Consider the following 16,945-nt stretch of genomic DNA (forward strand, 5'->3'; position numbering starts at 1 on the left):
TTTCATCAAAATTGGATAAAAAGGTGATTTAAAATTTTATTTAAAATGAGATATACAGAAATAGATTTACTCTTTGTAAAAACTGTTGATATTTGAACTGTGTCATATTTATGAAAATCCTTATATTGATTGGTATGTTCTGCATAATATGATTCAACGTGATGAATACAATGCTTATACAACCCTCAATGTGTTTAATCCGTATTTCCTACTGATATTATTAAATGTGAAAGTAACACACGAACGTTGCCACAAAGAAACTGCTGAACCAATTTTGATGAAATTTTGAGGTAGTGTGGAGCCTGAGGATGAGTATGGGCTACTTTGGGGGGCTGGGGGAGGGGGGGGGGCAGAGAGAGGAGAGAGTAAGTTTATATTTCTTAATTTTGTTCATCAAATTGTAATTGAATCATCAAAAAGTGTGTTTAAGAACATGTGATTTCAGTATAGGACACCACAAGATAATGGATAATGGTAATGGTGTTTCATTATGGCATTGTTACAATTGACTGCAGGAAATATGTCACTATGATACAGATCATTGCCAAATCCTTTGGCTTTGAATTTGTCATGATAAATTTCACTCCAGTAAGGGACATCTGGCAGATCTGCATCACTACAAGTCTTGGGCTGTCATGGCACCATCATGTTAGATTCCTTCCATGAAAGAATTTTATTGATGTGAGGAAAGACAATGTCATGGATTTGATCAACAAAAGTTGAGTTAGAATGTTTAAATACTTGTCTTTGTGCCTGTGTGATAGCCAACATATCCCCAATGCAGTGAGTGCTTATTCTTTACTCTCAGCATTAGAATAATCGTTCGATGTCTGTTCCTTATTCTTGTTAAGTCTCAGTTAAGTGCACACACACACACACACACACACACACACACACACACACACACATCTAAGTACCTGCTATTCCAGGTTCAACAGCTGTTTCCTAAACCACAGTATTTCATCTTACACTGTTTGAACTGAAAGATGGTGAGTATGAAACCTGTCTGTTTCAGGTGAACACATCATTTGAAGACTTTGCAACAGTGGTTTGTGAAGACCGACGGTCGGCCAATCTGGATGCAGGAAATGTCAAACTCACCTTCAATGCATTCCTCGAAAAGGTATAGTACTATATTCACTAGTTATTTGATGTAGGTGACATGTTTCACATCTCATAAACAGTTACATGCAGATACTGCTGCTGTCTGGCAGATAATTCATTAGGTTGAGAGAAGGTGGGCAGAAAACATTATGAGAGCTTTCAAAACTAATTGAGATAAAACTGGTTACTTCTCCCTGTCATTTGTCACTTGTGAAGTTAGACCCTTGCCAAAGAAGAGACGTAAATGTCACTGCATGAAATATGGCTGTTTTTTAATTGAGAACCTGTATGATAACACTGGCTTAATCATATCCACATATAGTATAGGAAAGTCAATTAGCACAGTTACACTCTTTAAACCCAATGTCAATATTGTGCATATAACAGAACTGTTTTTACATTGTGCAATGGAATTGTCCAACAGCAAGTTTTGCGGTGATTTTTCAAAATTTTCAAATTGCATGTGCTTTCAGCGAATCATAATTCATAAAGATTCTCAGTTTGTGAAGTGTTCCCAGTTCGTGCCTTGTGATGTTAAAGATTGTCATACCTCTGGTATTTTGGTATATAATATACTGCTGACATCACAGTAGTAGTGTGTTTCTCAATGTAGAGTACGAAACATTAGCACAAAAATACTGTTAGTGTTCTGGGCACTATAAAAGAGTACTTCATATAAACACCTTATATTTATTTATATTTTTATAGTTCAATTGAGGCAATGAATGTCTCCATATGACTAAACCATGTGACCTGTAGTAGGACTTGAAGCCTTAGATATATCGTATGACGATAATCATAATTGAACAGATTTCTTTATACCCATATGAGGTAGTGCTTTCTATGCTTCCTTTCCCAGTAATCCACTTAAGTTTTAATGTCAATAAATGATTCTGCTGCAGCTAATGAAGGGAAGCACAATTAGCTCCTCAACAGACAGGAGGTACGAGGGGATTCTGTCACTAGGCGTGTATAGTGCAACTCATTGCCAGTTCAGTGCCACCTGAGTTGTCAACCTGGCTTGTTCTGTTCATCTACAGGGATCGTTTTTGCTAATGCTGTTTTTTTTCTTATTTAGTTTTTTATGATGGCAAGTTTAAGTGGATATCATGCAGCTGTGAAATTTTGTTAATTTTGTTTTCTACTCAGTAAAAGCGCTGCTGAAACTGTTTTAATGTTGAAAACAGCTTACCAAAATGACATTATGGGAAAAACTCTAGTGTGCAAGTGGTTTGCTTGATTTAAAAATGGCGACATGTCAACTGATGACAAACCATGTTCAGGACATCCCGTCAACTGCCCGAATTGACAAAAATATTGAAGAAGCTTGAGAGCTTGTGCTCACACAGCCTCCATAAACAATTGATCAATTATCAGAGATTAGTGGTTTATCTTGGAGCTCAGTTCAGTGAATTTTAATAGAAGATTTGGCAGTGAAAAAGTTTGTTCTTCCTCAGTTTCTGACTGACAATCAAAAGGAACATCAATTTGAAACAAGTCGTGCTTTGGAACAACAGTTTGAAACCGATCCAAATTTTCTGTCAGTGGTCATTACTGGTGATGGGTCATGGTGCTTTGGTTACAAACCTAGAAACAAAGCAGCAGTCAAGCCAGTGGAAGATGTCATCACAACCCCTTCAAAAAAAAATGTTGTCAAGTCAAATCGAACATCAAAACAATACTGATATGCTTTTTTGATGCCAGGGGCATAGTTCATTCAGGGCTTGTTCCTCCCAGGTCAGACTGTCAGTCAAAACCTTTTATTGAGAAGTTTTAACAAGATTGCACAACAGTGGTAATCAAAAAAGGCCTGATTTGTGGCAGACAGGAGACTGGTTCTTCCACATGACAACGCACCTGCACACACAGCCATCTCTGTTATACAGTTTTTTGCTAAAAATGGCATGGTTCTGCTGCCCCATACATCTTACTCATCTAATCTGGCTCCGTGCAACTATTTCTTATTTCCACATGTGGAAAGGGGCACAAAAGGACACCAATTTGACAATTTTGAAGAAGTCGAGAAAATAATGAGGGAAGAGCTGTCAGCCATTTCTAAAGATAACTACAAAAAATGTTTTGAACAATCGAAGCAGCAGTGGGAGAAATGTATTAATTAGCTGTAATAGAGAGTAATTTGGAGGGGATAAAGTTGTTTCACAAACAATTTGAAAATATATAGATTTTAAAAAATAATTCAGATTTTTTTTTTTTTGGTCCCCCCCCCCCCCCCCTACTGTACTTAACATTAATATGTGCATACTAGGAAGATATCAAAACCTCTGGTAGCTGAAGTAACCATTTCAGATGTTCTTTGATAATCAGAAAAATTATTTAATGTCAAAGGCAGTTCCAAGACAGTGAAATACTGTGTGGAAGTGCAAGACACTTTACACCAGACATCTTGAAAATATGATAGACTAAAAGATTCGACCCACTTTTGTTAATTCTCTGTCAATCATAACTTAAAACTCCTTTTGTTGGTAAACATGCCACATGCAACAAATGAGTAGCCTGTCCCATAATGGCTAATATATCAGCATAGACCTTAGGTATCTAACTGAAAAGATGCTATTCGTCCATCTTTGTCTTTATCCTCTCTGTGATCAAATTGCACACTTTTAATTAAAAAAGGTCCAGATTTTCCCATTTTCATTATACTGCTAGTAAATCCCCTTCAGTCCTGAAGTGACTCAGTAAAATCTCATTGCCAAAGGTACTCTTGTCCTGTCAGGAGGGAGTGTGGGTTATGAGGCAGAAATCAAAGGAGTGAGAGAACACAATCTCTGAGAGAAATGTTGTATCATACTCAACTTTGGTACAGTGTGTCCTTGTGAAAATCCAAATTCAAGTCCCTGGCAAAGCCAGTATAAGTTGAACACTTCAACTGTTCTCAATACAGAAATAAATAGAAGTTTTGAGGCCAGTTCTGACATTACTTTTGTAGACAAAGTTGCATCTGCCCTATGATGATCCTCAACTGCTGCTAAGTGGAGCTACTTGATAACTGGGCAACAGCTGTGCAAGAACTGCAGTTGGGCTGCCTCTTATCCACGTGATCGTGGTGTAGGTGGAGCCTCAGCTCAGGATGTGGCACAAAAAAAAAGAAAGGGCACTTGTGCGACAAGTGGTTGGGCGGCACTGATAGCTGCTGCTGTGGCTGTCAGGAAACAGCAGAACTTCTAGTGCCAACTGCTGTGCCTGGAACTATTGCCTCTCTCTGTGATATTGACTGGCTACGATACCACAAATTTTAACAGAATGTTATTTGGAAACGTCACCAGAGTGCCAAATTACTATAGATTTTCACGAGGGCATGCTGAAAAAAAAATCCAAATTTTTTATTCTGTTCTTCATATTAGTTGAGGTTTACATGTCATGCATATTACTTGTTTGACTTCCCTGCTTCACTGCAAGTTGCAACTCACCACCACTAGAGGGCTCCGAATTGTAGCGTGTAACGTGGCAGTGTGTTACGTAACTGTCGGTTTGTGTGAAAAACTGAAACCACGAATTTGAAGAGTTTATCCATGCATGGAACACTCTCCTTCAGAATGACAGTGCCAAATCATGCACGAGTGCTGCAACATTTGCAAAACTTGAAGAACTTGGTTTCCTTTCATTGAGCATCTTCCATACTGTCCTGACTTGGTCCCATCAGATTTTCATCTGCTTCCAGAACTTAAATAATACTTTCGAGGACTTTACTTTGGCAGTGATAGCAGAGATGAGATTATGCCTCTGTCAACAAAGTCAATCACATTGCATCTACAGTTGCCACAGGCTTCCATAGACAAAAAATATGCTTATCCACATTAGCATAATAAAAGCAGACCTGTCATTTACACGTTTTGCGTCACAAATAAGCATAACCAAGGTGGTTTCTCTTGTACCATTCTAGTTCTTATTATACAGATTGCAGCTCCTGTCCCTAAATATTGTATACTTCATATTGTTAGATTTCCATTTGTGACTATTTACATGCTTCAGTTGGCCTGCTATTTTGAGATGTGTACAGTTCATTCGCTACATTTACATGATTCTCCCAAAACCAGATTTTGTAAACCACTTCCTCAATATTGTGTCGGGGTGGTAATGTGAACACTGCAATACCAATTCTGGAAATTAGGTTCTAGCTGCTGGATTTCCCCCTCCACAATCAATTTTTGCTCCTATGTAAACACACAACCATTTTTGAAATGTAAAATGTGCTTGTGTTGTCCAGGTTAGGTACCCCCACCTCCTTTTTTTGTTCTGTGCACTGAATGAGAAGTAGCCTGAGCATTAAGTTGTCTACCTCCGATATTTAATTGAAGAGAGAGAATTATTGTACTGACTAAATCAGAAACTAGAACAGCTGACTTCAAGGCCATTTGTATGAAACAGCTAATGGTGGGAGAATCAGTATTTGACTGGTCTAACAAAACTGCTTCAGGCTTCAACATATAAAGACAAGAGCAAACAACAGTTTTCCTCTTTTGAAGTTGTGCCTGACGTAAACATAGCAATTGTATCAGGCACAAGAATAATTTTTTTTTTTTAAGAAATTGATCATGTTGATGTTGAAATTGAGATGATATGGATCTTTTAGGATGACACATTTCTTAATGAGGTGAAATGGATGATACCCAGATCAGATTCACACGATACTTAACGATCATTAGTTTGTTACAATGGCAAGTCAGAATGTGGTTTTTAGGTGGGTTTCTGTGGTCATTGTGGGCTTGTTCCAAACCTCTACCTCAGAAAATATGATACAATTAAAATATGATAACATAGAACATAGTTAACATGCTTCAGGCAGTTGAGACAATTTAAGACTTCCTTTCCTTATTTTAACTGATGATTGTGGCAACAGGAAGAGCATTCCTCACCTTTCCAAATTAAAATAGACTTGCCAGGTCATGAAAACAGTAGACCTCACATGTCAGAATAAATGCAAGGGAACATAGGCTGGCATCTGAAACTAATGATGGATTTATACATAAGCACACTTCCCTTCTTACAGGCTGAGGCTCGGGAAAAAGAGCGGCTGAAGGAGGAGACACGCCGCCTTAAGAAGCTGGCAGCCAGCTTCAAAAACTTGCTGAGTACCTGCAATGTGGACCACACACTGCCGTGGGATGAGATCCGCTCCAAAATGGAAGGTTTGCCCGAATTTGAGGCAGTTGGCTTGGAATCGGAAAGAGTCCGCATCTTTAAGGTGAGGTACATTCTCTCTCTCTCTCTCTCTCTCTCTCTCTCTCTCTCTCTCCCGCCCCCTCCGCCCTCTCTCTCTCTCTCTCTCTCTCTCTCTCTCCCGCCCCCTCCGCCCCCCCCCCCTCTCTCTCTCTCTCTCTCTCTCTCTCTCTCTCCCGCCCCCTCCGCCCTCTCCCCCCTCTCCCCTTCTCTCCCTCTCCCCCTCCCCCTCCCCTACTCTGTGTGTGTGTGTGTGTGTGTGTGTGTGTGTGTGTGTGTGTGTGTGTGTGTGTGTGTGGTAATAATAATAATAATAATCATCTTAACCTTTGGGTGCCTACAATAACTCTACAGGCTTGGACATAAGCATTTTTGTACCTTGAAAAAACTGATATCATTCCATAAATATAATGAATATATACAACTAGCAGCACATTAGATACTATAAACAGTTACCACCACTAACATACTGCAATGGTACTATCAATAATGAAGTTCCGAAATCTTTGAGTGTAAACTTCTTTGAATTAACCCTTTCACTGCTACAGACAAATCTTTGCATTCCATTCTGAGGCAGCTTTTGTTATGTCTGTACTGCTTGCAAAATGCTGGTGCCTGTGTTGAGAGACAAAGTTCCGGCTAATATGAAATGCACATCATTCAATATTCTGATTTTTGCACCTCTTACGGTCTGGTATCTTCAACTGAATTTATTTTCGTAATCAGTCCTACTACTGCACTTCATTAATTAAAGTAGATATTGTATGACCTTTTAAAGAGTTGCATTGAGTAAACTTTGCATTTGGTTGACTTTAGCTCATACATTACAGTGAATGAAATGTAGATAAGATATTAAAATTTTATTTAAAATTGAGGGCAGAAGGATATTTCATTTTGTTCTCACATTATTGGGTTTTGTGTGTGAAGAACAGTCACACGCAATGTTCCCATTAACGTCCACATGCATTGCGAATCGTGTAGTCAGAACAATGTCAAATCTCGCAAACAATTCAAGATTTCGAAACGATCTCTCACTCTCTCTCTCTCTCTTTCTTTCTTCTTCTTCTTCTTCTTCTTTGCATTCATTGAGGCACATATGTTTTATGATAAATACTCGGAAGTTTTTTATTCACTAAGGTATGGAAGTAACTCACCCACAGTAGTGAGACATCGGCTGCTCTGGACGCATTCAGACATCCGTAGCACTGCAGGAAAACCCAAAATCCAAGTTACATGCATATACATACCCACAATATCTTAGGAACAGTGTAGCAGGATGTGTATACATGCCACCAGCAGTGAAAGGGTAACAACTGTTTCAACTTAGACATACAAAGAGTACTTATCAGTACATTGTACTTGACGTAGTAGTCACTACAGGACAGATGTTTGCCTGTATTAACAATTATTCTAATTGATCTTTTCTGAAGCACGAAAATCGTATCCTTGTAGACTACGGGTTCCTCGCCCTAAATTTCAGTGCCAAATGCAAACACAAGTCGATTAATCCATAGTATATTTGTTGAAGGACAGGAGGAGTTGTTATATTTATCAAACATTTAAATAAGGAAATTTTGTAACTACTCTTTTTAAAGAGATTCCTCAATCACAACATCTGAAAATTTATGTTTATGAGGCGTATATGCAGTAGGCAGTGATTCATTACTAATGTCCGCTTGAGACTGGCTATACATAACAATAATGAAAATGGATGGAAAAATATGTAAACAAATATGTAAATCCTGTGTGACACACAGAAACATGTAATAGAAAACAGTTAACTTTAGCTTCGAGCTCGTGCTCCTTTTCTAGTACGTGTACACATATTCCCATACAACCACACAGACACCCAAATGTATGTGTTTGTGGTGGCAGCAATATTGATTGTTGAATATTGGTTGGGTTTCACGGAGATGGGAAGGAGGCAGGGAAGGTCTCCTGAAGCAAGAAGAAGTAGCAGGTTAATTTGAGGCAGGTCTTTCGCTGAACAGCAGGATGAAAGAAGTTCAAAGAGTAGAGCATACAAGGGATGGATTGGGGGGAGAGGGGGTGTGTCAGAAGCTGGTGCTGAAGGGGGGGGGGCAATAAGGGAGAGGGGTGTGAAAAAGGGGGGGAGAGAGGCAGAAGAGTGGTGGCTGAAGGCATACATGATGTGGATGGGGAAGGAGTGGTGTGAAGAGAAGGGGAAAGGTAAGATGAGACAATGAGAACAGGTTAGCAAAAGTTTAGCCCAGGTGATTGCGAGAGTGCAGGATATACTGAAGTGACAATTCCAACCTGTGTGGTACAGGTAAACTTGTGATGGAATGAAGTATCCAAATGGTAAATGTAGTGAGCAGCTGTTGAAGTCATTTGTGGCATGGTGGCTGCATGTTCAGGTACTGGATGGTCATGTTCGTTGTTTGCCAGAGTTTGGCAGTGGCTGTTCATGTGGGGGTGGGTGGATGGGTGTATGGGACATGTCTTGCACTTGGGTCAACCACAAGGGAATGGCCCATGGGGTGCAGGATTGGAAGCAGGATTGAAGTTGGGATGAACAAGGATATTCTGTAGGTTGTGCAGGCATTGGAACACTACTTTTGTTGATGTGAGCAGGATTTTGGGTAGGATATCCCTTGTCTCAAATCACCATGAGAAGGGGTTAAAGCTCTAGTGAAGAATGTGGTTCAGCTTCTCAAAACCATGGTGATACTGGGTGATTAAGAAGAGTGTTAATCAGTGGCTGGTTAACAGGGGTACTGGTGTCAGAGGAGGAGACGACACAGGTAATCTATTTATTTGTAAGCTGCACAGGTTATTGTCTGTCAGTAAAGGCTCTGGTAACGTTATCAGCATATTTCAACTACTATTTTCCATGGCAGATGTGATGTCAGTGGGTGGCTTTTTGACATGGAAAGGGTGACAGCTGTCAAAGTGGAAATACTTTTGGTGGTTGGTGTGCTTGATATGAAAAGATGTATGTATGGAGCCATTTGAGAGGTGGAGATCAACTTCTAGGAAGTAGGCTCATTGAGTTGAGAAGGACCAAGTGAAGCGAATTTTGGGAATAGAGGTTAATGATACGGAGGGAGCCGCAAACACACAGCTATCCGTAACCTGACAGTTAATCTAGACCTTATCCTTAGCCTTCTACAGTGGTTATGAATTGCCAGTCGCTGTGGTCGAGCAGTTCTAGGTGCTTCAGTCTGGAACCGCACGACCGCTACGGTAGCAGGTTCGAATCTTGCCTCGGGCACGGATGTATGTGATGTCCTTAAGTTAGTTAGGTTTAAGTAGCTCTAAGTTCTAGGGACAGATTACCTCGAATGTTAAGTCCCATAGTGCTCAGAGCCATTTGAACCATTTGGTTATGAATTACAGTGACTGTGTGGCCAGGGGCTCTGCCAGCTTTCCGACAACTGTGCATACAAATCTTATGTCTGTGTTCCTATCCCAGAAGTCCAACAAGACCTCCAGCAGCACTTCAAGGCCTTAGATCAATCCCAAAACCTGACACATGAAAATCTCTCTCTCTCTCTCAAACCCACATCACCCCCCCCCCCTCTCACCTCCCCCCCCCCCCTCCATGCCAGCAAAGCCCTGTTTCCTTTTACCTACTCCCCAAATGTAATAAATGTAATCCCATATGTCTCACTATTGGTTGTCCCATTGTGTCTGGGTATAATTCTTTCACTGAACAAACCACCAAACTATTGTCGTTAACCTACCATCCTATAGTCAAGACACTGTTCACATCCTATATCACTAACGTCGATCAGTTGTAGAATTTTGTTTGAGTATAATGACTTTTTCGGAGACTAGAAATTTACTCTGTAGGAATGAGCATGGGTTTTGAAAAAGACGATCGTGGGAAACCCAGCTCACGCTATTCGTCCACGAGACTCAGAGGGCCATAGACACGGGTTCACAGGTAGATGCCGTGTTTCTTGACATCCGCAAGGCGTTTGATGCAGTTCCCCGCAGTCGTTTGATGAACAAAGTAAGTGCATATGGACTATCAGACCAATTGTGTGATTGAATATAATAGAGGGAAACATTCCACGTGGGAAAAATATATCTAAAAACAAAGATTCTGTAACTTACCAAATGAAAGCGTTGGTACGTTGATAGAGACAATAACAAACTCAGGTGTGTGTTTATGTTTGTTATTGTCTCTATCAACGTACCAACGCTTTCGTTTGGTAAGTTACAGAATCTTTATTTTTAGATATACAATTGTGTGATTGGATTGATGAGTTCCTAGATAACAGAACGCAGCGTGTTATTCTCAATGGAGAGAAGTTTTCCAAAGTAAGAGTGATTTCAGGTGTGCTGCAGGGGAGTGTCGTAGGACCATTGCTATCCACAGTATACATAAATGACCTTGTGGATAACTTCGGAAGTTCACTGAGGCTTTTTGCGGATGATGCTGTAATATCTCAAGAGGTTGTAACAATGGAAAATTGTACTGAAACGCAGGAGAATCTGCAACGAATTGACTGGTGCAGGGAATGGCAATTGAATCTCACTGTAGACAAGTGTAATGTGCTGCGAATACATAGAAAGAAAGATCCTTTATCATTTAGCTACAATAGAGCAGGTCAGCAACTTGAAGCAGTTAATTCCATAAATTATCTTGGAGTAGGCATTAAGAGTGATTTAAAATGGAATGATCATATAAAGTTGATCGTCGGTAAAGCAGATGCCAGACTGAGATTCATTGGAAGAATGTTAATGAAATGCAATCCGAAAACGAAGGAAGTAGGTTACAGTACACCTGTTCGCCCACTGCTCGAACATTGCTCACCAGTGTGGGATCTGTACCAGGTAGGGTCGATAGAAGAGATAGAGAAGATCCAATGGAGAGCAGCGCGCTTCATTACAGGATCATTTAGTAATCGCGAAAGCGTTACGGAGATGATAGATATACTCCAGTGGAAGACTCTGCAAGAGAGACGCTCAGTAGCTTGGTACGGGCTTTTGTTGAAGTTTCGAGAACACACCTTCACCAAGGAGTCAAGCAGTATATTGCTCCCTCCTATGACAATCTTTCTTTCCACGAACAATACGAGACTGGAATAGAAGGGAGAACCGATAGAGGTACTCAAGGCACCCTCCGCCACACACTATCAGGTGGCTTGCAGAGTGTGGATGTAGATGTTGATGTAGATGTAGAGATCCTTTGCCACCTTTCCACAGTTTCTATCCCATTACCACCAGACTCTTTTGTTGGTCACTGTGGGTGCAATATCCTTATACACCACCATCTCCTGTGCCCGTGCCCATGACCTTATAGGCATGGAACACTACCTTTCCCAATACCCTCCTAATACAATACCCACATTTCACTTTCAAAGGCCAAACTTGTAAACAAATCTGTGGTACTGCCATGGCACCTTCCTATGCCTACTAATTTATGGGCCATCTGCAGGTTTCCTTCCTTTCCAGTTAACCATGAAAACACTTTGTCTGCTTCTGCTTGATATTCATTGGTGACATTTTCATGATATGGGTTCACAGCAAGGACAACCTTTACTCTTTCCTCCATAATCTTAACACCTATTCTCAAATCTGGCTCATGTGGTCCTCCTCAACTCAACGAGACACCTTCCTATATGTTGACCTCCACCTCTCAGACGGCTCCATAAATACATCTCTTCATATCAAGTGCACCAACCTCCAACAGTACTCCAACTTTGATAGTTGTCACCCTTTCCACGCCAGAAAATCTCTTCCATACAGTCTCACCACTCGTGGACGCCACATATGCAGTGGAAAGCAGAAGTTGTCGAAATACACCAGTAACATACCAGAACCTTTATAGACAGTAACATACCAGAACCTTTATAGACAGTAACATACCAGAACCTTTATAGATGGACAATAACCTATCCTTCTGTGCCATCTCCTCCTCTGGCAGCAGTAATCTTCTTAACCAGCAACCAACCACCATTCCATTACACACACAGTATCACCCTGGCCTTCAGATTGATTGTAATTTAACAAAAACTTCATCAGAGGTAATGAAAGATGTACCATCAGCATAGTTAACTAGCACTTAGTTTTGTGGCTGTGTTATACCATTAATGTAGATAAAGAAACAGAAATGGCCCAGGAATACTTCCACGTGGAGCTCCACAGTTGAAAATGAGAGCATGTTGAGTTCACTGTTAGGTTCTTACCTTCATTCTTATAATGTAGTTTAGCACATTGTCTTATATATTTTGAAATATGAATTTAAAAAAAAAATAGTTCTACTAAGTTTCTAATTTGGATAAAAGCACTCTATGATTAATAGAATTAATGTCTTAGGCAAATATAGAGAAGTCCCACTGACTTTTGTTTCCTTTGTCCAGTTTGTTTAGCAGTTCATGGAAAAATGTAACTATTGCTGTTGTAGTGTGGATCGCCCTTTTGTGAGCCAGTGTTATGCGTTACTTTAAATGAATTCACAATTGCAAATGAGGACAACCGTCAGCTGTACATTGGAATGACGACAATGAAACTTTGTGCCGGACCGGGACTCAGACCCGGATTTCCTGCTTATCGCAAGCAGTCGCCTTACCATTTGGCTATCCGTGCACGAGTCGTGGCCAGACCCAAACTTCCATATGTCGTCAACCGTGCACCTGCAACCTTTACTCATGTCCATTATGTATGTTCCCGTACAGAGGTCAGACAATGTACTTGAAAGTCACTTGCGTAGTGTTATGAGTTGTTTGGAAGGTTTACAGAAGAAATACTCCATTTGGTGTAGAATTACTCTATAAAGTAACTTGTCAAGTGTTTAAGCAAATGAAATTGGTCTGTAATTATTGGGTAGGTGCACAATTTTTCTACAAGTTTAATAAGCACATCTGATACACATAACAGAGACTTTAGTCAGCAATAGTATATTCTCCTTCACTATCTAAAATGTGCCAACATTGGGGTAACTTTTTGATTCTACTGCTGCATAAATCACGTTGTATTGACGCAAAGAATTCATCGAGCCATGTTCGTAGTGCATTTTCATCCGGAAAGGAAGTTGCTTGAAGGTAGTTTGACAGAGTGTGGAAAAAATGAAAACAAGGGCACAAGATTGTGTGATAAAGGTGGGTGCAGAATGACTTCCCAACCCAACTCCTGTATATTGTTTTCGTCAGTCAAGTAGAATGCACACCTTATCATGGAGAAGCATCACTTTGCACAGTTTCCTTGGTTGTTGTTCTTGGATTGTGTCTGCAAGGCATCAAGTACATGACACCATCACTCTTTCACCAGATGCATAACATTATCTTTTGTGGATGTGCACAGATTTTGTAAGAGAAGTTGCTGCTTTGTTTGGGCTCAACCATTCCTTTCCTTTCCTTTCCTTTCCTTTCCTGATGTTAGCATAAAAACATTCTTCTCTTCACCAGGAACAGAACAGGATAGGAATGGTCGGTGTTGCTCATGAGCCTATTGATCATAATCAAGCAAGGTGCACATATGGCCACCTGCAGACTTTACTGAGCGAGGTGGCGCAGTGGTTAGCACACTGGACTCGCATTCGGGAGGACGACAGTTCAATCCCGTCTCTGGCCATCCTGATTTAGGTTTTCCGTGATTGCCCTAAATTGTTTCAGGCAAATGCCGGGATGGTTCCTTTGAAAGGGCACGGATGATTTCCTTCCCAATCCTTCCCTCACCCGAGCTTGCACTCCGTCTCTAATGACCTTGTTGTCAACGGGACGTTAAACACTAACCACCACCACCTGCAGACTTTTATGATTTTGTTTTAGACCATGCAGTACCCATATACCCTATTCTTGAACCTTTCCCATTGCATGCAAATGTCGCACAATGGTGGAATGGTCAAAATTCGTCACATTTGCCAGTTCTCGAGTACATTGATGTTGATCATTGTGGATTTAAATGATCTTCATCAAACCCGAAGTTTTTCCTGAACGCAGAGAGGCACTAATGCCAAAGCGATCCTCGCCATGGTCTGTCCAGTGGCATTATCCCCATATACAGCGCAAGTGTTTCTGGCTGCCTTTGCTGCTGTCACACCTCTATGACAAAATGATAATATGTAAACTCAGATAGCAACAACGAACTACAAATAAAAAATGACAATCAATAAATTAACCCATAGCAACCAGAATACCAACATGCAGAACAAAAATGCTACAAAGTTAAGCATCAACTTAATATTTATGTCAATGATTGCTCGCTTTCTATACCCTGGTCTTATCTCTGCAATTGTTGAAATTTCAGAAAAGGTCCCCTGGTCAGTTGAACTGTTTGGTAAATGTGTTGGTGTGTTTACTAATTCATTTCTGCATTCTTTAAGTAATGTAAGTGTGTCATTCCAGAAACTAGATGTTTTTGAGTTTTGAGATTATTTTCATTGCCTCGCATTCTCTTACTCCCCTTAGCACAAATGAATTACTCATTGTAACTGAGTTTGTTAATTGTAGTGCTCATTCATCAGTTTCTTCTCTACACACGCATTACTGAAATGTTCTATGAGGATTGCCCAGAAAGTAATGCACCACATTTTTTCTTCAACAATTCTTTATTGAACATAATGAGAATTACACACACGAAAGAATGGTGTTTTATCTACATGCCCTATTTTTCCACATAATCTCCATCCCGTTCTATGGCCTTCCTCCAACGCGAAACAAGGGCGTTTATGCCCTGTCGGTAACAATCCTTGCCCTGGTGGTGGAGCCAGTGCTTCACTGTGTTGAATCATCTCCTCATCGTCCTCAATATGTCTTCCACAAAAGGCATCGTTTAATGGCCCAAACAAGTGGAAGTCAGAGGGGCCTAGGTCAGGGCTGTAGGGTGGAAGGGGTAACACTGCTCACCCCTGTTTTGGGACGTGTTCAGCAGTCATCAGACTTGTGTGGGGCCAAGTGTTATCATGTTTCAGTAAAACTTCTCCTGGGTTTCTGTGGCGCCAAAGTCACCGGAACGCATCTTGAGTTTTATTAATGTGCTGACACATGCTTCTGAATTAATGGTACCACCTCTTGGCATCCTGTCATTGAGAATCACACCTTCACAGTCCCAAAACAAGGAGACCATGACCTCATCGGCGTAAGTAGTTGCTTCGAGTTTTTTCTTATCTGGGGAGCGGGAATGGCGCCATTCCATCAACTATGGTTTTGTTTCGGGCCCAGGTTTCATCAACTGTTACAATCTGGGACAAGGACTCCACCTCTGCTTCAAAACGTTGCAACAAATCAAGACAAATGTTTTTTCTCGGTGATTTGTGAACCACCATTAGACACTGCGGGACCCATCTTGCACACTCTTTTGAATATCCAAGAGAGTGGATAATCGCATCCACACTTTCTTTGCTGATTGACAGATGCAGCTCCAACTGCCGAGTCGTAATGCGTCTGTCCTCGCGAATGACAACATCAGCTCACAGCAACATGTCAGGTGTGACAGCCTTGTATGGTCTCCCTGACCACTGCAAATTGCGGAGCCCCGCTGAAGTGCCTTCTGATGACCTCCGTGCCCAGCTACTAACTGAACTTCTGTCGACAGCAGATGCTCCATAAACTTTGCACCATCATTTGTGAATACTCCTTGCAGTTTCGTTCTCTGCAGTGAGAAATTCAATGATGGCACGTTGCTTGTGACGTACATAATCTGCAGACACCATTTTGAGTCTGTTCTACAGCTACGCTATCTGTCGAAAGTGACGGAAACTTGGTGCGCTCACTGAGGAGATTTCAAATAACAACATACGTCACGTTTTACATTCGTAGCATTGTTTTCGGCTGAGGAAAAAAATGCAGTGCATTAGTTTATGGGCAACCCTCGCATGAAGGTCTGACGTAGTCTATGGCTCATTTGCCAACATTCCATTTTCTCCTTTTACTGCTACCTGGGTACTCTCCATTTTCATATATTTTGTTTACTATAGTCTAGGCAATTTTGCTAAAATTACTTGTTTCATTTATTTGTTCAGCATGATGATGGCACTTAAGTAGTGATGTAGCAGTTGCAAGATTTCGGATAGTCAGATTAAAATTACTTGATAGTTGACTCTTCACACTTTGTAAATTGTTCCTCCAATCAGAGTGCCAATCGTCACTCCCGAACCGTCCGCTGTTGCCTACCCATGCACGCACACGCGCACACACACACACACACACACACACACACACACACACACAGTTCTGCTAACAAAATACACACATTTACGTTCTGAGGAAATCCTTGAGTCCTTTCGACGGCTGGCTAAATTGGTGAAGGCGGCCTCCATCTCTCGACGAATGGAAGCCAAGCTGACGATTTGCAGCATCGTACCCAGAGTGGACTGGGGTCCTCTGGTTTGGAGTCAAGTGAAGAATCTAAATAAGAGGCTACGTCGACTCTGTGACGAAGATGGTTGTAGATTCCTCGAGCTACGCTATGGGACAGAAGGTTGTAGGATGCCCCTCGATAGATCAGGGGTGCACTGCACACAGAAAGCAGCTACATGGGTAGCACAGTACTTGTGGCGTGCACATGGGGGTTTTCTAGATTGGGTTCCTCCCCACAGGAAACAAACCGTTCGCCTGAAAAATTACCAGTTCATGACACTGATGTGAGTGTGCCAACTGTAAAAATTGTTAGTTCGCATAAAAAGGTCATTCCAAAGGACTTAAATATGCTAAATCTCATGTCAGTAAATTGTCGAAGTATCTGTAGCAAG

The 16,945-nt window shown here is 41.0% G+C and overlaps 1 protein-coding gene across 1 annotated transcript in view; it reads left to right on the top strand.

Annotated features, from left to right (window-relative positions):
- The window catches only part of LOC126215020 (pre-mRNA-processing factor 40 homolog B), a 180,497-nt gene that overhangs the window by 122,936 nt on the left and 40,616 nt on the right, over positions 1–16,945 (top strand). The window contains exons 12-13 of the mRNA XM_049941643.1: positions 1,016–1,123; positions 6,113–6,307. Coding sequence (XP_049797600.1) covers positions 1,016–1,123; positions 6,113–6,307 — 303 coding nt within the window. The remainder of the gene's footprint in view (positions 1–1,015; positions 1,124–6,112; positions 6,308–16,945) is intronic.

The sequence above is a fragment of the Schistocerca nitens genome, chromosome 12, assembly GCF_023898315.1.
Source record: "Schistocerca nitens isolate TAMUIC-IGC-003100 chromosome 12, iqSchNite1.1, whole genome shotgun sequence".
NCBI lineage: Eukaryota > Metazoa > Arthropoda > Insecta > Orthoptera > Acrididae > Schistocerca > Schistocerca nitens.